At 43.7% G+C, this 23,218-nt stretch overlaps 2 protein-coding genes across 2 annotated transcripts; one reads left to right on the top strand and one right to left on the bottom strand.

The window, feature by feature from the left end:
- The first annotated feature begins 380 nt into the window (after nt 1–380).
- On the top strand, nt 381–6,862 carry mis18a (MIS18 kinetochore protein A). The gene is made up of 5 exons (XM_041952884.1): nt 381–716; nt 902–968; nt 2,512–2,634; nt 3,151–3,253; nt 5,978–6,862. Exons 1-5 carry the CDS (start codon nt 404–406, stop codon nt 6,044–6,046), a joined length of 675 nt encoding a protein of 224 aa, XP_041808818.1. The 5' UTR covers nt 381–403; the 3' UTR covers nt 6,047–6,862.
- A 4,911-nt stretch (nt 6,863–11,773) lies between these two features.
- hunk (hormonally up-regulated Neu-associated kinase) lies at nt 11,774–21,384 on the bottom strand. Its single transcript, XM_041952491.1, has 9 exons — nt 21,041–21,384; nt 18,142–18,434; nt 17,276–17,331; nt 16,712–16,847; nt 16,464–16,591; nt 15,336–15,462; nt 15,007–15,175; nt 14,596–14,758; nt 11,774–14,059 (listed from the first exon to the last, which is right to left on the bottom strand). Exons 1-9 carry the CDS (start codon nt 21,278–21,280, stop codon nt 13,311–13,313), a joined length of 2,061 nt encoding a protein of 686 aa, XP_041808425.1. The 5' UTR covers nt 21,281–21,384; the 3' UTR covers nt 11,774–13,310.
- Nucleotides 21,385–23,218: the final 1,834 nt, after the last annotated feature.

The following is a 23,218-nucleotide window of genomic DNA, read 5'->3' as shown; positions in this document are numbered from 1 at the left end:
AATTCTGAGAAACACATGAGAAAAATGACTAAAAAAAGCTTTTTTTAAAAAAGATCAAGGATAAGATTTGGTTATACTGGTTTGAAGGCTCTTTACAGCCACTCTTAAAAAAAATAAATAAAAGCCACCAGCTCATAAAAAAAACGTCAAAACATCCCGAGTCTAAACAAAATCTTGAATTACATCCGCATACACACATTCAGTCCCATTTTTTTGTGTTACATTTCATTCCTCAAAAATCACCGTAGTTGTCTGTTAGTAGGCGCTTCTCTAGCAGACGAAAGCGGAAGTACTCTAAATTACACATCTCGCGTTGTTTGGTTATCTCGGGACTCTCCACTTCACTGTCAACCACCCGCGTAAGTTCGAAACAGCTCGTTTGGGATACAAGCAGTTAGAAGAAATGGCGTCGAGAGAAAGGCCGTTAAAACACCGACAGAAAAGTTTAATAAACAGGTTCGAAGAGTTCAGTCTTGACTCCTCCGTCGTCGAAGACAGGCCGTTAAAACACCGGCAGAAAAGTTTAAACAACACGTTTGAAGCGTCCATTCCAGACTCCACCGCGGGCGAAGACAAGTTGTTTGGCCAAGCGGAGGAGGACGAGGACGGTGATGACGGACCTTTGGTGTTTATCTGCGCCAAGTGCAAGTTGCCTGTCGGGGATTCATTGTCCTGGGATGGCACTGAAGATGGCCAGAACCAAATAAGACTGAAGCGTGAGTCTGGCTTTTAGATTAGTTTAGTTTTTCTTCGTTCATTTCAAGAAAGCAAATTGACTGAAAAGTGTGAAAGAGTGGTGCTTTCAAATGCAGGTGTATTGGTCAGGAATTTTACCCATTTGAAGGTTTTGAATACAATGCTGCATAGTGCTGCTGACATGTTTGTGATGCTTTGGTCTCAGGGGTCACTGACAACGTCTTGGTTGGAAAGGACAATCGCCTGTACGAAGTAATCAAAGGAGCTCCCTGGTAAGTCCTGCACAGGAATGAACACATTCAAAACATACTTGAGTAAAAGTACACAAGTAATATCAGCCAAAAGCACTTTAAGTATCAAAACTGAAAGTCATTATGCTGCAGGATTGCCTGTCAGGCTTAATATTATGTAGTGTCATGCAAAAGTTCGGGTGTGCATGGTCAAAATTTCTGTGACTGTGAAATGTTAAGCCAGTAAAAGATGACCCGATTTCCCGACAGCATATCGTTAAAGGTGACACACTCAATATTTTAAGCAAAGGTGCTTTTTTTATTTCTGTCTTTTACAGTTTCGAAATAACAAAGATGGAAAAGGGCCAGCAGCAAAAGCTTGGGCACCCTGCATGGTCAGAAGTTAGTCACACCCCCTTTAGCGAGTATCACAGCTTGTAAATGCTCTGGGATCATTTTCCTGTTGCAGAAGCCAATTGTCTTTTCGTCTTTATCTTTCTTTTGCACAGTAGAACAGTGCACCCCCACCTCAAAGTCTGCCACATCTTCTTAAAGGTCTTTTGCAGTCGAACAGGAGTTTTGATCTGCCTTTGTAGCAATCCAACAAACAGTTCTGACTGAAACTTTTCTTGGCCTTCCAGACCTCAGCTTGACCCCCGCCCTTACTGTTGTCTACTATTTCTAAAATACCTGAATTACTACTTGAAAATGCTTTGCTGTCTTCTTTTAGCCTTCTTCTACTTTGTGAGCTTGGGCTTTGTGACCTTTGGATCGGCTTAACTAGTCAGAGTAACAGAAATTTTGACCAGGGTTGCCCAAACTTTTGCTTGTCACTGTATATCACATCATTTGATTATTATAACTGATGCTTGATCTTGTAAGCAGCATTTTATCGTATAGCATAGGAAGGCCTGATTTGAAATGCTTTATAAATTGTTGGATAGCTTAATCGCCAGCAGTGGATCATATCCTTGTAGTATGATCACATGTTGAAGCAAAGTGTAAGATATGGCAAGTGAACTGAAGAAGTAACGGTTCTGATGTTATGTCAAAGACGTGTTGCAGAGATATCTACTGAAGTTAGCATGCTAACCAGCTAGCCCCGGCCCGCCCTGTCTCATATCACCACTTTGTAACCTGAGAGGTGATGCTCTGATAGTGTAGCCCCACCGTGGTTTCAACTCAGAGATGTATGCAAGTAGCAGGTTTGCTACGCTTCACAAGCACTCTTAACTTTATTAGTCTAATAAATAAACTAGCAAAATGTCAAGAAGGGAAATATTCATACACATATTTTCCTTATTAAAAAGCGATAAGAGGGTACACCTGAATTCAAGTTTCTCTCTTTTCCTGTAAGAAGAAGAGCTTCATTGCCTTGTTAACTCATCATAAAACACATGTCATTCAAACAAAAACAAAGTAAAACTCACTACAACCATTTTGTAGTTGCTTGAAAGAATTATAAGTGAGACTTCTCAGAAAAACAATAGCACTGGTCCTTTTATTAAATAACTTGTTGAACTAAGTCTGTCCCACATGCTGATTTTGACTTTTTTGTGTGTGTGTGTAATTTTTCCCTCTGTAGTTTGATCGTGGACCTGTTCTGTCGAGGCTGCCAGTCTGTGGTTGGCATGGTTTACTCATCCACGCCAAAGAAACTGGACCACAAGAGATTTACATTCTGTTTCAATGTAGCAGACATCGACAGGTATGTTCAGGGCCCGGGTCGGAAAATATTTAAAGACACATGCATCAGTTAACATCTGTTTAATGTAATTTTGATCAATTTTTCAAGTGTGATGATCAAAACATGACTGTATGCTGTGAAAAATGTTGTACACCTCTGAGGTTAATTAACAAGATTAAAAGCATGCAGGTGCAATTTCTCTCGTCAGCTCTGCACATTATCTGAGAAGATGATCTCAGTACATTTACTGCCGGTTGTGTGTGGAATACGCACCATCAACTAAAGGCAGAAGAAATTAAAGCCAGTCTCCATGTGTTTTAAGTAACCATTTGAAAAGATGAGACTTGTTGCTTTTTGCATTTCATAGTTGATAACATTAATATTTAAAACCAACAATCTAGTACCACACCACAAAATATGGCATCCACAAAAGCTGCATGTGATTAGCGTTACACGTTAGTATTTAAGTTTGGGGAATTGCATTGAATTTCATTTGCTGTGCAGGTGTTAATGGTACATACTTCGAATCTTTTCCAGCTATGTGTTTGGCTCTGCAAGCCAGATGTTGGCAGCAGAGGGCCCCAATGAGCAGCCGGTCACACTGGAGTACAGAGGCATTGTTGAACAACAGCTGACAGAGGTAATTTACTGCTGCTGCTTTTCTTTGTCCGTTTTCTCTCATATTGCATAGCTGTGAAATAAAATGTTTCACCTGCTGAGCAGAATACCCGCTCGAAAGCTCATTGCAGTGTGTAACACATAAACACAGCTAAAGTTAAGGCCTTAATATTGTATTGTTCTGTGAAAATGATGAAAAACTGCAAATCTGACCTGCACATTGCCAGTTGCGACGTGACTAACTACTCTCTGCGTTGCATCGTCTTGCTGCCAGTGCTCTCGCATTGCTTTAAAGCAGCTCTCTGTCATTGATTACCAATGCACAGGTTGTACTAATGATGACATCAGCTCAGTTCTGGGAAGCCCTCACTCCTGTGACGGCCAGACGTTTGTATCAGACATTACCTCATCTGTCCATGTCATCCCCTGCATAGCGATTTATTTTCCATACCATGTTAGATTGCATTAAAATAAAGAATTATATATTTTCTTTAAGTTTCAGTCTTATCACCTAAATGCATTTCTGTTAAGAATTTTCTGTGTCTTTCAACTGTGATTATATCCCTGTTGTTTGTCACATTTGTATTTCTATTATGAAAATTTAGAGGTTACTTACATTTTTCAACAACTGGTATAATGATTCCCAAAGTTATTTTTTAATCATCCTTTGTTTAAAAAATATCCACAAAACCACAGATTGGCCAGTAGGGGGTGATAGTGCTCAGGAGTACCTGCCAGCCCTTCCACACTCTTGCACCAAGGACAATAGATGTGATAGGGAGCATGTTGAGGAATCTTTGTTGGAGGAAAAACATGTTTTGATCATGAAGTGTCTTTGTCACTATAGCTGGATGTATGTATGGTATTTTGTTTTCTGGGACGTGATAGTTGGATTGCCGCAAGGTGACAGTTGATCCATTGTTTTATGTGATGGTATCTGTGCAACAGTTTATTTTGAAACGGTTGTACTGCTTATTAAACCAGACAAAAAAAAAAACAAAACACTGCACGTGAGAAAATAGGGCATCAGTTGTGCTGTTAAGTCATTAAGGAGAGTTATTGTCTTTGTCTGTGAATCAACACATCAATTACCATCATTATTCTGTCTGTTACTTGGATAGTTTCCAAGCCACAGACAGAAAACGTCTCAAAATGAATCTACTCTTTGATTCACCGCATCAGATGAAGCTAAGGTCACTGCTTTCATACTGCTGCCACACCATGTGTCTCTCAAACAAAGGGATGCACGAGGGCGCGGTATAATGAAATGTACAGGCGTAATTCATGTTCTCTTTAGTTAATATGTAGGTTACCACTTAAATCCACCTCGTCATTCACTGTGTTTAGTCCCTGTGTGAGCAGGCTGAAGATTAATCTGAATACAGGGACGCACTGATTGTATTAATTTCAGGTGGTTTTATAGCCGTCGTTCACCATTAACCATTGGCATATTGTAACAAGATTATAGATCGAGAATGAAAATGAGTCTGTCAGCAGAAATCATCAAGGCTCTCATTCTACTTTCATTTCTTTCTGTCAGCGCTGAGTTTGAGCTGTTTTGGCAAAATTTAAACTTCCATTTTTTGCTATAAGTGGTATGGAACAACTGTACCACCCACGACTCATGTAGGTAGCAAAATCCAATACCTTTTAGTGCCCACTAAAATGTCTCCAGCAAACAGCAACAAGTATTGAAATCTGTCGATCATGTGATTAAGATATTATAAGTTTTTCCCACCAGACTGTATTCGTACTGTGTTTATTAAGACATGTTTGAAGCACTGCTTGTGTTTAGACTATTTAACGTACATCAATTAAACATTTGAGAAGCCTGGTTTCTTTTTGATGCTAAACTAATTAGTAGATTCATTGATTACATGATCGACAGAATATTAATTAACACCAATTTTGGTCATTGGTACTTATTAAGGCAAAAAAGTGTTCAATCATTGTAAATTGAAAATGTTTGACAAAAGACAAAACAAGGAATGAAGAGGTCACCTAAGGATGAGGGAACTTGTTACAGGCACTTTTCACTCTATGCTGACGTTTTATGGACTAATCAATCAATCAGTCGAAGAAGAAATTGACAGATTAGGAATCGATGAATTCAAAATAAACACAGTGGCAGCCCTACTTACTTTGTCAAATACAAAAAGGCTCTATTCCTTAAAGTAAGGTATGGAAAAAGTTGCTTTGACATTGCTAGTTAGAGTTCAGGTGACGTCACCAGTATGAAGAAGGACGCCCTGCCCAACACTCAAGCGTTCTTTGTCCTCGGCTGTACTGTGTCTGATGAAGGAGCTCGTCACCCCTGCCGCCATTCTTAATGTATTCTGTCTGTCCGTCTGACTCGTAGACACTTGTTTGGGTTTTTCATCTTGTACACTCACTGACCTGTCTCCACCACCCCTCCCGCTGCCTGCCTCCCTCCCTCCCTCCCCCCCATACCCATCCATCCCTGACTACTTCCCCTCTGGGTTTCGTCATTCTCCCTCGCTGTCCCGCTTTTCTAATTATCTTTACTCCTCCCCTCTTTCTTCCTCACTGCTTCCTGCTGCTCCCTTCATTTCCCACCTGTTTATTCCCCCCCTTCGCCTCTTCCCCGTTGTCACCCCTTCATATCCACCCTGTCCATCCTCATTCTCCACTCATCTTTCTGCCCTTGCTATTCATCTTCACATCCTGAACCATGCACCTTTCAAAACCTTCCCCATCTCTCCTGCCCGACCACCATCCTCCCCAGATGAAAATGCTGGCCTTGTCCATGGCGCACAGGCTGGAGGAGATCGAAGCTGGCCTTCAGGAGGGCTGACGGTGATGGACTGGGATCGACTTGTCTGGGTGGATGCTTGGCCCAGGTGTTGGGACATGAGGATTTCATATCCTCACTCCTCATTTTTACCTTTACATTAGCGCATCCTCCTCTAAGTTTCATCATAGCCACATTCCCTCAGTAACACATTTTGTCCCAGCCTCACCTTCTGCACAGACACCTGCACACACATACTCACACACACCGCTTCCTCTCCGCTTTGTCCTGATTACCACTGGTGAAACAAAGACTGGCTGCACTTGTAATCAATCATGTTGTCAGCTCGGCTCCTGTGGCTCATGGCACCGTCTTCTCTGTTTCTCTCAGTGCAGAGTGAATGTGCGCTATGTGCAGCATGTTTATTTGTGCAGGGTTTCATCAGGCATGCTGCACACTCAGCACAATGCCATATTGATCTGGCCACTCGAGGCCACACACATACACACACACTTTTCTTTGTTCTCTTCTTCAGGCATGGAGCCTTGAAGGATTGCTAGATTTGCTTTTCTATTGCCTTGTTGTGGCCAGAAGTGAATTTGCATTGAAACAAGGTTTTTACCTCTTAAAATACACACACATGCACACTTTAACATTGCCTACATCTCAGTTAGGCACATTACTGGATTATGTTTCACTATTATTTTCAATTATCTACAGACTGTACTCGAATATTGGCAAAACGTTCCAGCAATTTGCATTCCTTTACCTGTTATTACTCTGACTCATTATTGGTTTGTTTATTTTTGTTTTGTCTGTCCTCAGTTGTACAAGCTTGTTTTTGTATTTTTGTATAATAAAGTATTCCACTGTTTCGAAAATGAAGGCGTGATTAAAAACATGCATTTCATTATTGTCAGTCGAACAAAAAGGATTAAACCAAATAAGACAACTGTAAACTATCAGGATAATCTTTTTAAATGTTTCTTTTCCTTTGACTTTGTGCAGTAAGATCGCTGGGGATCATCCTGCTTTGTCTCTAATTAGAGGTATCTGATGGATTTAAGAGTTAAACAGCAAGTTTAAGGTGTTTGGGGTTGAGGGGGTCGAGGAGGGGGGACGAGAATTATGTATGAAAAGCTGCGTGTTTGTTTACCAACTGACCTCTAATGTGCCTAGCAACACTTTCTACCATGGCGGGAAAGCGGCTGCATGCTGTAGCGCTTGCCCTCCCTCATCCACGAGGTTTCATCAGCCTCACAGAACAACAACAGTTAGAAACGGCCAACCAGCACGCTGTATCCAAGGGCAGGTTGCGATGGCAACTGAGAGCACGTGCTATGCTGAGTGCCTGTTGCCATCTCGTCATCGTGTTCACCGCCAGAGGAACAGCCAGCCAGCTCGCTGGCCGGCATGCCTGTCAACAGATTCTACCCCCCCTCATGCTCAGACGCATACACGGGGGAGGAGTCCTGAATGAACCCCCACCCTAATCCCTGTGTGATGTTTTTCTCACTGCTAACCCCACCCTTGCCCCTTTTTCTCCCTCCCCCCTCCTGATTCTCCCCTCCCTCGACTGCTGGGGGGAAAAAAAAGTCAAAACAACAACAAACAAGCCGCGTGGTTTTTGTTGTTTCTTGTGGTGGTGGTGGGTGGTGGTGTCCTCATTCAGTCCTCGCCTTGTAGAGATGCCTGCATGCATCCAGCGCAGAGGGTGGGTAAGGCAAGCCGGCCGGCCAGTCCACTGTCCGGATGTGTTCTGTAACGCCTTGTAACAGGCTCATTTTGGAGAAATGTCCCTGTTTGTTTGCGCTTCCATTCAGAGTAATAAAGCTTAAAGGCTACTCTGAAGTGAGTGTCACTGAGCGGCTCACCTAATGGCCTCTGAACTCATTTAGCTGTTTTATATATAGACCCGGTGTTGCTGGATGCATTGCACTGCTGAGTGCAATTATTGCACGGGTTTCACCCCATTCACCCCGTGAGTCTCAACCAATCACCAGCACCCGAGCCAAGACCAACATAGAAACACATACACAAACACACGAGCATCAGTCAGTACATCCACACACACCCTACGAGCACTCGGGGACAAAGGATGAATAATGCAGAGGTAGTGTCTGAGAGAAAGTCGCCTCCCCTCTTTCCCTCCTTTTCACCTTCCCTAAGCAATAAGGAAGCAATGTTGCCATGGAGGCAATGAAGCCTCGGCATGCTATCAGCCAATTACAGCCTTCCCTGTGTGAAGCACGGGACCAATGGCTGCTCGAACTGATGCTGCTGTTGCCACAGACACTGAAATCCGATTGGCTGAGCTCTGCTCTTTGATTGAATTTCTGATCTTGTTTTTGAGAGAGAATATATCTCAAGGAGTGCCACCTGTGTGCCAACTTACAAAATATGTTTGTTTTTTTCCACGAAATGAAAAGGATTACATTGTGAGAAGGAAAATGTTTCTGTTTGAGGGGTTTAGGAGAAACACATTCAATGCCATTTTTGGTTCTGTAATAAAAGTGAGCAAGGAGGAAAGTGATTTTTTTTGTCAGACTTGGTACCTTCTGAGGTGTGTGTGTGTGTGTGTGTGTGTGTGTGGGGGGGGGGGGGGGGGGGGGGTTGTCAGTGAAAAGGTGGAAAATGTACAATTTCAGTCAGCACTTGTTTCTTTAATTTAGTTGCTTTTGTTTTTTGTTTGCCTTCCCATCATAACATTTGGTTTTCCCCTTACAAAAGAACCACACCCCACCAGTTGCTCGCTGTTTATGACCAATTCCTGGTTTAACTCTTCATTTTCCACAGCACCATCCAAACCTCACCACATGTAGTCATAGTAGATCTGTGCCGTGCATGTCAAATTTCAACAGCAGTTAATTCAAATATAATTCAATATTGGTAATATAAATGTATTAACATTTATTTACATTCTTTCATTTTTATCCCAATGTATTGTATTTATTAGATTAGTCCACCATATGTCTGTTTGAAAATATGACAAAAATAATGTGAATGAAACAGCTAAAAAAAATGAGGACCTTTATAGAGAACCCAGCTGAACTTTTGACGTGGTTGATCACTACTACTTTTCCTCACATGGTCGGTTGCTTGACATGTGCTTCACCAAAATCTTCCTTTTTGACCTAGACTCATTAAGACAGTCTGGTCTCGACCCTGTCGTTGTACCGGATAGGCTAGACGACAGGTCAGGTTAGTGAACCCCTTCATCTGGCGGGGTCAGATTTCCCAAATTAATCCCGGGAATCAGTGGGTGTAAGATGATCTCGGTGTCAAGAGTAACTTGGAAACTTAGCCCAGTTTTTTTGCTTGTTTGTTTTACGGACAGCGCCTCCAGGGCGAAAGCGTAAAAATCTTTGATAAGCCCCAGCCCTCTCGTTTCATTAATCACCTTCATCTGTGTCTGTGATCAAACTGGATAGTCGGCCAGTCGCGGACTCGTCTGATGGAATAACCCAAATCCCCTTTGAGTGCTCAAAGCCTCCTACCTCATTAGAAACATCTGCTTGTTTATTTCCCCCCACATCTTTGTGTATGCCGGTGTCTGCCACGTCGTCTCTCACTCTCTCCTCCTCGTCCTCTGCATGTGTCAGAGATGCTGAGGAAGGCAGTACTGGGCTGTGAGGTTGAACCAGGATACTCTGGTTGTCTGTGTGTGTGCGTGCGTGTGTGTGCGGTGGGCAGGCAGGCAGGCAAGCAAGTCCCTTGCGTTCATCGCTGTGTAGCAGGTTAATCGCCTGTTTTTCTCAGACACAAAGGCTCGTCCCGTTGCCATTGACACCCTGGTGTGAGTGTGTGTGTGCGTATATGTGACGAGAAGGGGCTGAAAACAGGATTAGTGTCATCAGGATCTAAGCCTGAACAGATTGACAGAAATGAAGTCCTGCTGTACAGTAAGTGGTCAGTTTGGCCTCACGCTAAAAGTGATTTGAATACTGAAGCCGGATTTTTTTTTTTGTGGTCAAAAACATGACCAGCCCCTATGAACACATGCAGTATGAATGCCATCAGTCAGGTTAGCAGCTCTTGAGGAGGGTGGCTGTTTACTGTTAAAAGTTGGAAGAAAAGCCTACATGTCTCCAGGGTGTGGCATATGTCTGCTCTCAAGACAAATTCTCTGTTGTTGTTTGAATCTCAACCTCCAGGTGTGTGTCAAAATGTATGGCTCCAAAACACCTTCTAATTTCATATTATAAAATAGGTTTGTCATTTGTGAGAACTCTGGTGCACTGTTTTAGACAGCATTTCACATAGTTTCACACAGTTTACAATATTAAAATTGCCCAAATATGATTAAAATATAGTCTTTTTTCCACCCCTGCTGGAATGGTGGGGCGGATATTTGTTTATCACAGACTCATCATTGTAACTTGACCCGTTTACGCACAGATTAACGTGGAAATAATCTGTGCGTCAAAGAAAATGTTTGTTTTTTTGTCTTTATCTTATCAGTATGGATTTTTTCCTTTAATGCTTCCTGAGATTATAGTAGATTAACAACTTGTTTCCGCATTCACAATCCACCAAAAGGCAGTTTTATGATGCAATTTGCTTTTTCTTATAGTTTCATTATTTATTAATCTGTCTGTTACTTCCTGCCATTAATAATTTAATCCATGAAATGTGCAAAAGTAGCAAAAATTCCTATCACAATTTTACAGCGCCTATAAGGTGACTGCTTAAAGTTGGTTACGTTGTTGGTTGACAAATTACTTCACAAATTGGTTATAAAAATTCTTATTAATTTTCACCATCCCTCACCTGACTGTTGTGTTTCTTAAAACATAATCATCTGCCAGTCACAAGAGGAGGCTGTTTAGGAGCTCCGCAGCTAGTTTATATTGTGTGTGTTCGTGCCAGTGTGTACACACCTACTACAGGTGTCACTAGAGCAGCACTTAGGTACAGGTATTACCTGTACATGCCCTGTGGTGCACACCCCTTTCGCTCAGCGCTGCGGTTAAGCCACAGTATTCATGGCCGCAGCCTGTTTGTCTCACCGGACCGCCCGGGGAGTTTTGACTAACAGTCCGCGTGTCTTTGATAAACAAAAGGCTCCGGCTCTAATGCATTTTTGAGCCACTCTTGCCCCTCGGCTTTTATCAGCTTAGCCACGGCGATTTAATCGGACGGCCCTGTTTGTCTTGTCCTGTGTATGTTTGTCTCAGAGCTCTGGTGATCCCCCTTCTTTGTCTCGTCAGGGCAGTGTCACCCAAAGAGGTTTATGATGGGGATGTGGGGGCCACAGCTGAGTAGATTAGTGTCTACAGTGTGTGTGTGTGTGTGAAGAGGGAGGGGATATAATAATGTGTGTGTGTGTGTGTGTGTGTGTCAGTTCTCAGGATCCTTCAGCTGTTGCAAGGGTGCGTTTTTCTTTTTTTACCCACCACAGGTGTCCCGTGGGAAATGTGTATGGCATGTGAGACAAGTGGCACATTGAGGTTGTAAAGCAACAGAGACACTTCCATAGCGAGGAAGCCGATCTTCATTAAGTCCTCCAGGAGTTGAGAGCTTCAGGAAAAAATCATATGCCTCTGGCTCTTATTCCTCTGTAAATTATACATGAATTAACAAGACTGTTGGATTCTGTGGGTTTTTGTGGCATTACTTGTGTAATTGTAATAATTTAAGTGCATGAATTTTTTCAGCAAAAAAGAAAGTTGTATATTGGCATGTGCGCACAAATGAAACCAGACAGTAAGCAGGTGCATTTGAAAGACCAGACAGACACATAATGGATTCAGTATAAATATTTAAAATACTTTATACAGCATAGAAATCTCTCGACACTCAAACAAAACCATCCATTAAAAAATCTTACAAAAGAACCCCCGAGTCTGTATCAATCTCAGTATCAACCAGAAAAAAGGTACAAAGACGTAATCTTCAAATGCTGACAGCACAGTTCGACTCGTGAAACATTGCATGCAACTTTTCATTTGGACAGGAAGAGATTCTACAGTACCTTAACAGTGAGAAGCCTCGTGTGCATGTGGAAGCCTTTTTGTAGAGTCAAATCGTTTTCTGAAGCCACCGACATGTGAAAATGCCAACAAACGTTATAGAATCGCTTCGTACAGAAGTGACAGGAACACAGGAGTCGCACCGTTATTTACAAGCACAATTTTCACATCGCTCTCAGAGAGCTCTTGGCAAATACTCGTCATTGCAGTTAACACTTAAGACTATTGCACAGACTACAGCATTAAGACAAAAGGAAGTGAATTATTTTCATGGATGTTACGTGATCCTAGTAGCAGTTCTTCCCACTTTCAGATCCTCAGCCACTGGCGAGGTTGATCAGTTTCATAAGGCTTTTGATGCTCTGTTTTTTATCTTTTCTTTTTCTTTTTTTTTTCAAAACTGACTACGAACAAGCACATCCTCCTGTGAGAGAGTCATAACTAAAAGACAGTTTTACAGTTTCCCTGTGGGTTGTAGAGGTGATGCAACACTTGTATAGAAAAAGTTATAGCTGTGAATTATTATCAGTGTTGAGTGATAGTTTGACAATAAAAAGTGAGAGTACGACTCTACTCTTAGTACCTACCTCTATTTGAGTGTGTTGACTCTAATGGCACTATCGCTCAGACACTGCAACGCTGTGGCAAGATCCACACAAGCACGTCACAATCGACTGCTGTTGTACATTAATATATGAATAAATGCAGTGAGGTAAAAGATGGTAAACGCCATTGTTACTATAGGTTTTGGTTTTTAAGAATAGTGCAGCGAGGTTCTACATCCAGTCAGCATTGAGGAGACAGTGCCAGCTGGCTGGAAGTCAGTGGGTATCTTAGAGAGTTTTCACAGAGACAAAACATTTACACATGTAGTCAGGGTTAGGGTCGGGGTCTGTTAGCTGGTGTGAATCAGTTTGCGGCTCAATTAGTAACCAGTTACAGCAATATTACATAAGAGAGTATCTCTAGCTCAGTGTATAATACAGTGTTTTATGTGTATGGATGTGCATGTGTGTGTACACCTTGTTGGCAAGGCCCATATTACATGATGTCCCGTGTCCTCTCTGTATCTAGGACACAGCGAGGTTTAGTCATCCCTCAGGGATCTGTTTCAAATCTCATCTTCTCAGTGTCACCACCTCTTATTACATAATGAGAGCGGTAACAAGAGATAAAACATTTTTAAGCCCCTTCTTTTTTTCTTTTTTAAATGTCCGTCACGAAAAGTGGCTCAGTCGCAATAAAGGAACAGTTCAAAAGGCCGCTCTGGAAGACCACTCTAACTTCAACAAAATGTTGAGAGGGGCCTTGAGTTCAGTCTGTCTTTCTTTCATTTTTCTTTCGTCTTGTGTCCCTCAGCAGAGGGTCTTGAGTGCACCTGAAGCACAGAGGAGAGTCTGCATGGGGTAGGGAGGCGGGGACACCACTTCCTCAACGACCTGCTCTGGCCGGAAGGTGAACGGCTGCAGCTGGACCTTCTTCTTTAGGATCTGTCCGATTCCCATAGAGGGGAACTTGCTGCGGTGCGTCGGGCTGTCGGGATCACTGCTGCTGCTGTTGGAAGGAGGGCTGAATGCAGAGGTGGGGTTGAGGGGACTAAAGGCGGACTTTGGAGGGCTGAAAGCTGAGCTGCCTGGGGGGCTTCCTACAGTGCTGGGCGGGCTGCCGCTGGTATCGGAAGAACCACACCAATCTGACGAGATGCTCTTCTTCGGCTGTGGGTTGACGATGAGGACGGGAGGACTGGGTATCGTGGCCTTCTTCAAGTACGAGGAGTCGGGTTGGAAGGCAGAGACGTGGCGGGGCGGGGACAGAGTCCCGTTGGTCAGCTTGTACCAGGGCGAGGCCGGGGTGTCCTCAATTTGCTCCGCTTTGGAGAGGGAGCCGAAAGAATGCATGCCGATCGGTGATGGCGCTGGCGGAGCGGGTATGTTGTGTTCTGGGCTTGTGTTGACTTGCGGGAGCGTGGCCAAGCGCCTGCGTTGCTGAGGGGTGTTGTGAAAGAGAGGATGGATCTCTAAATACTCCATAGAAGAAGAAGCCACGGTGCCCGGTGGTGCCAGAGGTGAATTACGATGGCCTCCAGTGATGGCACGCAATAGACCTGAGGAGGAAATGAGAAGCATTGTAACATTTCTGAAATACTGTATTTTGATGTTTGTCAAACAAATATTTGGAATATTAGTTTTCACTCAATTTCCTGCAGATACAACTAAATGAAAGGTTGAAAACTGAATACTTTTCTCTGAGTGTCCTTCGTGTCTAGAGGACGTACTTCTCACAGACATCAGCAGGTAAATTAACTTTTAAAACATTGCCCTACAATTTGACTGGCAACTTATCCAGGATGTTTCCTCTCAGGTGGATGGATGAATGGGTGAGTGGTTGGATGGATGGACAGACAAACAAGGGATGGATGGAAGGTGGGGTGGATGGATCGTCAGATGACTGGGTAACTACGTATGTATGAAACAGGTCGTAGCCGTACAAGAACATGCATGCTCAGTCAACCTACCCTGTATGAACAAAGGTAAATAAAGTAAATAAAGTGGCACTTTTTCAAATAATGTACAGTATCTTATTATCTGCTTTGAATGCATGTGCACACATGTTTTCAGACTGCACCGTATGAGTACTCACCTGTTCTGTGTTTCTTCTCCTTGCTCGGCCCCTTGCTAACGGCCAGGTAGACGGGCGTCTGTTTGGGGGGAATGGTGAGCTTGTCGACGTGCTTCCTCCACTGGGTCTGGAAGTATTCACTTTTCTGCTTCTCTCCTTTCTTTTTCTCCTGGAACTGCATCTCCTAAACAAACAAACAAACAGCAAAGCGTTCATTACAACAACCTTTAGCATTTGACATGCCTGATGTTGTGTAACCGGATATATCACCTCATAATTCTTGCTCTCTGGTAACCTTTTCTATGCACATGAAACTATAGTAAGGTGTCATTAAGAAACACTTTGGAATTTCAGGCAGAGTGTGTTTTGTGTAGAGTTCAGCCTCTGTTGTTTAGATTGGCACAGGGCAGGTATTAACTAGGATCTCTTTACCCTGTACTCTTTGGAGAGTCTCTTCATTTTCTTGTTGAGTAGGAAGTAGACAGCCAAAGTGTGGCAGGCCCGGTTGGTGAGGACAGCACTCAGCACCTCGCTGTGCTTGTAGCTCATCTTCTCTGTCATATGCAGCAACACCGTGTGGTTGATTTCCTCAATGTGGATTCTAACACAGAAAGGGAAAGTTAATGCTTTGTGATGCTTTAAATCGTAAAAAAGAATAATAATAAAAAAGATTCAGACGACAAATAGCCAAAAATAAGCTAAAATACTCAACACACTGCTGCAAAATACAAAATCTGAGTATTGAAAATGTGTGTGGGTACCTGTTGAGGTACGGTGCCCCTGTGTTCTTGTTGGCCAGCTGTAGCCAGGAATCAGCCATCACCTGATGGATGTTGGGACGCTTGTTGGGATCTGGCTCAAGAAGCTTCTTCAGAAGACAGATGGCAGCTGAGACGGCGAGAGAAGAAGAAGAAATATTAAGCACACGCTGCCAACGACAATCACCTGACTGCGTAGAGAGGAATGTTTTCCGCTACTGAAACGTGGTACTACATTACCTAAGTTTCTTAGGAAATGTGACTAGTCTTTTGACTGACTGCCCGATAAATACCGCGTCACTCCTCTACCACTCGCGGCTGTTTCTGATGAGTAGCTGGGGCAGAGATGCAGGTTACACAACAGCATACGCTGACCACAAACTTGGCCCTCATCCCACTCATCCGCTTTCATGTCGTTATCAGATAAGCTGACGCATCCATGTCATTAGCTTGATTAATAGTTTCTTAGATAACCATGATAATCCATCCCTTACTTTGCATATTGGAGAGTGACACCGTTGTGACACGCAGAAGAGAAGCATCTGTGGTATGAAAGCCACAATTTGATGCCAATTGCATACACACCTGTGTATTTTTGTCTTCATTTCCTCATGTTGATTCATGGAACAGCGTTGTTCCACTGCAATTAGAATCCTCCTTATATAATGACTTCAGTTAAAGGTTAAGAAGTCTATCTTTTTTTTTTTTTGCTGAAGAAAACAGTGGCACAGTCCCTTCTCAAGAATTATGATAAGTACTCTGTGGCAAGAAATATTTTTGATGCAGTGCCAATGACTTCTAATTATGAACAGTTACAAATGAAGTTTGGTTTGCTCGCACTCACAGGTTGTTCTGAATTTTTCTCCCCCGTTTAACGACAAATTGTCTTGAAGTCACACTGCCAAGAAATACTGTATCACCATCTACATTTCATTTATATACAGCTATCTGAGTTAGTTCGTCATCTATAAATTTTAATTACCCTTTCTTGTGTCTCTTGACACAGACGACGTAATTTTTGATTGCATTTGTCAGTGTTTATGGATTCATTTTTTCTTTAGCACAAAAGAAGCTCCTTGTCAGCTATGTGTTATCTGCACACAGGTGTGCATTCCTGCTTTCAGTATTTACCTGTGGAGAGCGAGGGAGGTAGAGGATTCATCTCCTTGTCCACCATCTTCTGGTGCAGGGCTCGCAGGCTGAAGGGCTCCACGGTGAACGGGAGAGTCCCAGTCAACATCGCATACATGTTCACACCGCTGGGGGATCAAAACACACGCTTCAGCTCTGTGTGCACTCATGAAATAAATAAATATATTTAAACAAGTCGGTATGTGATGACAACTGATTACTTTTCTGAAAAGGGAGAATACACTCACATGGACCAGACATCCACCTTCGGCCCGTACTTCTTCCTGGAGAGCAGCTCTGGGGCAGCGTAGGCCGGACTTCCACACTGGGTGCTGAATGGGTCCGAGTATCCCAAGATGCCGGCGCAGTTACTGAGGCCAAAATCTGAGAGGACAAAACAGGCGATTGAGTGTTGTTTCTGGGTTTATTACTGTCTTTTCAGCTCACCCGTTAAACGGGTCGCCTCATCACAGCATCACACACATTATTAGAAGCAGATTAGCACTATGGTGAGAGCTCGTAAGGGTTTTAACAGGATATTTAATTGCCCTTAACGCGTCACCACATGTGGGACACTGTGACACTCTGCATGTCCCACTCCAACTGAGAAAATCCTTTTATTTCTACTCTCCAGCAACTGGCATCAAAGGCCATCTTTTATTCTTGACTGCTGGAACATAAGTTTTGTTCTTTGCTACAGGATTTTTTTTTGCACTTATGAATGAATTGTTTGTTCAGCTTTGCACTGAACGAGGTAAAGAAACAAGACAAATCTGAGTTAGATTCTGTAAATGCCGGAGCTCTTGTGTTACCTATGAGCTTTATGTTGTCCTGCTCATCCAGCAGGAGGTTTTCTATCTTCAAGTCCCTGTTAAACAAAGAGAGAGAAAAAGACGATGTAAATGCCTGCACAGCGTTTACGTTAGATAACTTATCTGAACCACCATCATCATACAATGCACAAGCAGGAGAGGTCAGCCCCCCGCCAGCCCCAACACATACACAAATACCCCTCCCGATGTGGGTCACGCTGGCTGATTTTTCGGGGTCTATTGTGTGCCTGCATATCGCTCCTCAGTCTTAGAAATCCTGTTATACAGTTATCTACATAGGCCATCTTGCCATGATAGAAACTTAGTTCCCAGGCTCTCAGCGACAAAGAATTGAATTCCTGGGAAGAACTTTGTGAAACTTATATCTGAAATTTGATTTCAAGATGCAGTTTATATGTTGTCTTCCCTAAATCAATTCAAAACACTTTATCAGAAGATATAATGCTATCTGCAGGAGAAACGCACTCCAATGACTAATCTCTGTGCAGAGTGCATGGAAATCCAGCTCTTGTATAAATCTTTTTTTTTTTTTTTAATCGTAATTACTTATTTCAAGAAATTCTTAGCAGCTCTCTTGGAAACCTCAAAGTTTGGCAGTGCAGTTATTGAGCGGACAGATATGGATTTTTGTGGATTAACAGTAATGTGCACAACAAGGATTTAACCCACACTTAAAGAAAAAGGATCATGTCTGACTCAGAGATCTTAACCCAGTAACAGCACAAAAGCCCTCTGAGCTATGGATAACAAACTTTCAATATTTTCTGAGCCATTTATACTCTTCTTTCCTCTCTGCATTTGTTTGCCTTATTTTAAGTGTTTGTTAATCATTATTATTATTTTACCTGTGCACCACACCCGCCCTGTGCAGGTGCTCAACGGCCAGCACCAACTGCCGAATGTATTTCTGAGTCTCTCTCTCATCCAGGCGTTTCTTATCATAGATGCGGTTCATGAGGTTGCCGCCGGGGCACAGCTCCATGACCAGGTAGTAGCTGTTCTCCGTCTCCAGAATGTCCAGCAGCTGCGTGATGTTGGGGTGGCGGATCATCTGCTGGATGTGGCCCTCCCTCCGCAGGTTCTTGGTCACATACGAGTCCTTCTTGGCCTTCCGCTTGTCGATCACCTTCACCGCCACCTGGAGAAATTGATACGGAGGATGAGGTGACCATGTTATTTTAGACAAAGCACTGACTCGGAGGCTAAAGTTTGTTTAATAAACCGTGCACCTCATATTTTGAATAAAACTCAGGCAGAATAGAGCACTACCACGCTGCTGTGAATTGGAGAAAGAATTTCGGAGAGTTGTAGTGTAACAGGTGATGAGCTACTCTGTCTCCATTGCAGGGTATATAACTCGACACTGAGCTCTCCCTCACAGCTGCTCCCAATGTGGGGCAACACAGGCGCTATAGGGCCCTCGGGGTGCAGGAGGGGGAGGTGAGTGTGTGTGTGTTGTAAGGGTTACTGAACCAACATAAACTAGGGGAAAAGCAAATGTTACCCTATCTGTCGAGAAGGTGCCGAGGCCAAATGGACATTTAATATTCCCCCATTTGTTCCAGAGTTTAGCTGCAGCTAAACACACGTGAGGGATGGCGACAAATGTGGAAACGAGACTGAGGAAGGGCCTGCTCATTTTCACTATCAACAGCCACAAGAGTACAGAGTCAGAAGTTTCCTGCCCTTGCTGTCTCATTGGAGATGTCTCCTCATAAAAAGCCTCGGAACGTGTCCTTTACCTTTATGACAAACACTTAACTTCCCTCTGGAGCTAATTACATTCAATAACGGACCCATCTACTCTATTTCATTCTTTGCCCGTGTCTCCTTGTATCCCGTCTAGACTGAGTTCAAGAGCATGGCTACCACACAGCAAATCATCTCAAGGAGAACCCACAGACATGGAAAGGCATGACCAGTGGAACAAATCACCATATCCATTAATGAAATGGTGAGGGCCAAAGTGGTTGTGTGTGTGTGTGTGTGTGTGTGTCCTCTCTTTCTTCTGTCCTTCAGCTTGTCTTTCTTTTTTACTTTCGTCCTTTCATCTCTGATAATTGATTCACCTCTGAAAACCTTTTTACTGCTGCTAATTAAACCTGGCTGTATGTGTGTGTGTGTGTTAAGCTGTCACAATACAGTAATAGATGGCCCGTGTTTACGCCAGGCAGAGTGGATAAGAGAAGGGGTGCGGGGTGTGCAGGGGGGGATGGGGCACTGTATTTACAGTAGGCTAGTCTATATGAGGGGGTGTCGGGTATATAGAGGGGGAGGGGTGCGCCCAGCCAGGGGGCTTCTGGGGGATTCAGTTGTTTATCAGGCGCCCCTCAGACAGAAACAGGGGGGTTGGGGGGGTATGGAGGGGAAAGTGGGTTACAGACATCAAAAACACATGCATATGACCTCCCAAGCCCCCTGACCATGACAGCGCCATCCCTCACCTCTCCTCACTTTCATACCCCCTGCCTTTAAACACACACACACACCCTCTCATCCCAGCATCCACAAGGACTTTCTAGTGATGCTAAAAAAAGGATGTGGGAGTCCTCCCGTGTTTCCTTTCCCCCTGACTCCCCTTTTTGCTTGAATAAACTCGTTGCCCTGCGCTTCCCTCCAGCGCCTGTTGGACCCTCTATTCCACTGAATGAAAAAGAGAGAGAGAGGGGGGGACCATGTGATGTGCTTGGTTGTGTGATTGCCAGTGTTTGCATCATCCTCAACAAAGAGAGCGAGGGAAGAGGAGAGGAGCGCTTTCTTTTTCTCCTCACAGCAAGAGAATGGGAAGGGTATGGGAGGGGGCACAGGATGAGATAATCTTGAGGATGCAAATTACTAAATTCAGTGGCACACATTCTGTGTGTTTTTTTTTTTACCCGCATGCTTTACACAAACAGACATGGGTCAACATGTAGGAACACATAAGGAAGAGGAGGTACTTGTTGTCTAATATGCAAATGTCCTGGCTGCTCTTCAAAAAAAAAAAAAAAAGCCTGGAGAGACAAAGGCAACCGCATATCAAAGCCCTGCGCTGGCGGAATCATAATGAGGCTCAAGCCCGTTTATCAACGACATGATTTCATATGCAAGCAGCAGCTCTGCTCTCTCATAGGCCGGACAATTTGCCCCTCTGTCCCTATCACAGGCTTGCGCGCCCAGCAGCGGTGAGATCACCACCGCCAGCAAACAAAGCAGGAGGCTCGGAGATGAGACGGAGCGCACTGTCCGAGCCATGCTCACAAAAAGACAGGCAGCTCTTTCTGCATCTCTCTGTCTCTGTCACACACTCACACAAAGGTAAATATTCTAGCTCGAGCTTGGCCGGAAAACAAGCCCTGCTGAGCGGGTAGCCGAGTTCAAACAGCTGGCGGTGCCGCATGAGCTCATTAACGAAGCTTCCCGTTGCAAACAAGGCTAATCACGTTCTCAGAGAGAGCTGAGGGCTGACTGCACCGGCACGTTGTACAATCACAATGTATGGCGAAGGAGACTTTTTCTTGGTTCACATGCAAGCAAGTGACAGCTGACACTGCCCACTGACATGCAACTCAAAACCGTATCAGACCCCTCGCTGCATGCCACGCATTATTTTTAGATGTTATAGAAACGTGGAAGATAAGTGTATTTGTTCTTCCTCAAAAGTTGATGACAAGATGCATTTAAATTACGCCATTAAAAATATAATGTCTGACACACACATTTTCCCAAAGCCTGTTGCTTTTTCCACTTTGACAGCCCGCTCACCTTTTCCCCAGTCAACGCGTGGAGACCTTCTCTAACTTTGGCGAACGATCCTTCTCCCAGCTTCCTCCCGATCAGGTAGTTCCCGACCCGCTTGGTGTGGTAAAAGTTCTTGAGGATGTCCGCTGCGGGACTGCATAGGGAGGCCGGGAGGACGCCGTCGCTCCCGGCGCTGCTTGGGGTTTTACCCTCGTGTGACCCGTGGCTGCTGTCCACCACCATGTCGCTGTCGGCAACTGGCATCACAGCTCCCTCGCAGAACGTCTCTTTTTAACAAGAGGGGGAAACTGCGCGGCTCGTCCCCTCGCCCAGCTTAAAGCCAGGTATTAAATGCTTAGCGTCCGGTAAAGTGCGTAAACTCCGGTCTGCCTGCGTCTCGCCCCTAATAACAAATTAAGGAAGCGAAGCTTTGCGCCACCTGTTCATCCAAAGCATCCAGTGAGCGCACTCAGCAGGTTCCGACACAGGTCTTGATTAGTGTCTCAGCTTAGATTTGAATGACACAGAGAAAAATGCCAAACTCAATCATGATAAGTTATTAACTGACGCAATCTGTCTTAATACGTATGAGGGTTGTTTGTTTAAAAAAAAAACAGCAACTCAGTCAGAGGTAGGCAGTTACTCAGCGTCCCGTCTGCACACATGGGCATCTCCTAAATGCGCGCAGGCAGCGTGTTATTCAGTTTGAAGTGACTTTACCGGCTCGTCTGTGGGCGTTTCTTAGTGTAAGGGTGAGAAAAAAACACACACACTATCACAGCCCCTCAAACGGTGGTGGTAGTCGGTGGTGATTTCCAATCCAATCAGCGCAGGCGGGCGGAGCACATGTGAGAACAAGGGGGACGACTCCACCCGATGCCGCTGCTCAGCCGTTTGGCATGGTGCGCTCTCAGACTGTACACGGCTATGAACAAAGAATACATGTGTAGCCAGAAGAGCGAGACAGCAACACTGTCTCTATAAATATTTCGATTATTTTTTTAATTCCTGTAACGTGATTTCTGAGTGTGTGCGTCGTAATTGTATTGTCATTTGCGTAAAACCGTGCGTAAAAGACCCAAATGATCCATGCCCTGTGCAACCCCCAAATCTGTAACTACACTGACATACAGGTGTACATTTCTAGTGGCAGTACATGATCGTAAATAAATATTGTCTGGGAGAAATGGTCAGTTTCATACAAGGCGCACCATAGCCCCTGCCATCTTTTTTCAGTGTGCTATTGGTTGTTGCTTAACTTGGACTTCTGCCAGCAATAGAAAGTTGTACCCCAGTATACCACTTGCAGACAAAGGAACATTTACCCCCTCGCTCACTGAGGTGTTCACTAGTCTAATTAACATGGTGTTGATCACTCAAAGGAGGTGACCTGCAGGGAGGCAACAGTTGAGGCATGCGTATTTTTCTTCTTGTATTTGCCTTCAGGTCAGGTTAATGTGACCTAATATGAGTCATATTATACAATATGTTTTGCTGTACAATGAACATGCAGGGGCCCCGCAAAATAACAAACACCAGATCATATAATGAGATAGAGTGAAATAGGCCTTGTCAATGTTGTTTTTTTTTTTTTTTTTGTGGAATCTGTGTCAGAGAGGTGTTGATTCACTTCGTGATTTATGAACCTGTCGTTTGTGTTGTTACTGTGTCAGATTTAATTATATATGTAGGTGTGCTCTGTTTTGTTCACTCCTTCTATGGATGCCTAGGAGGAGTGGGAAGAATACATGCACACATTCTTGCCTTGCCTGCTGGACCATGCTTTCTAGACATTCAAACAGATACCCAGACATGGAACCAAAAGTATATGCCACCACCTATTGGACTTATTTTGTACTACAGGAACATACAGCAAGAGTGAGTCTTACAGAACTTGAACTGATGGCCAGATTTATTAATTTATTGAAAATAGGACTTAAAGCAAGTAGTCTGTGATTAGTTCTTGGCGTGTAAAATACAGATAACAGAGGGATAAATCTGAGAAGCATCATACCACCATACAAGTGATTATTTCACGAATATTCCATAACTTTTTGACTTGGAATTAGTAGATGCAGATGTTCTATTTTTCTCCATCTTCATCCCAGAAAGATCAGGTGATGACAACAAGAATAATAGTGCACACAGCTGTGTATATTATCACTTTTAATTTCACAGTAATAAACAAGCAGGTGTAATATC

The sequence above is a fragment of the Chelmon rostratus genome, chromosome 14 (genome assembly GCF_017976325.1).
Source record: "Chelmon rostratus isolate fCheRos1 chromosome 14, fCheRos1.pri, whole genome shotgun sequence".
NCBI classification, from domain to species: Eukaryota; Metazoa; Chordata; class Actinopteri; order Chaetodontiformes; family Chaetodontidae; genus Chelmon; species Chelmon rostratus.
This window is presented reverse-complemented; position numbering and strand designations above follow the sequence as displayed.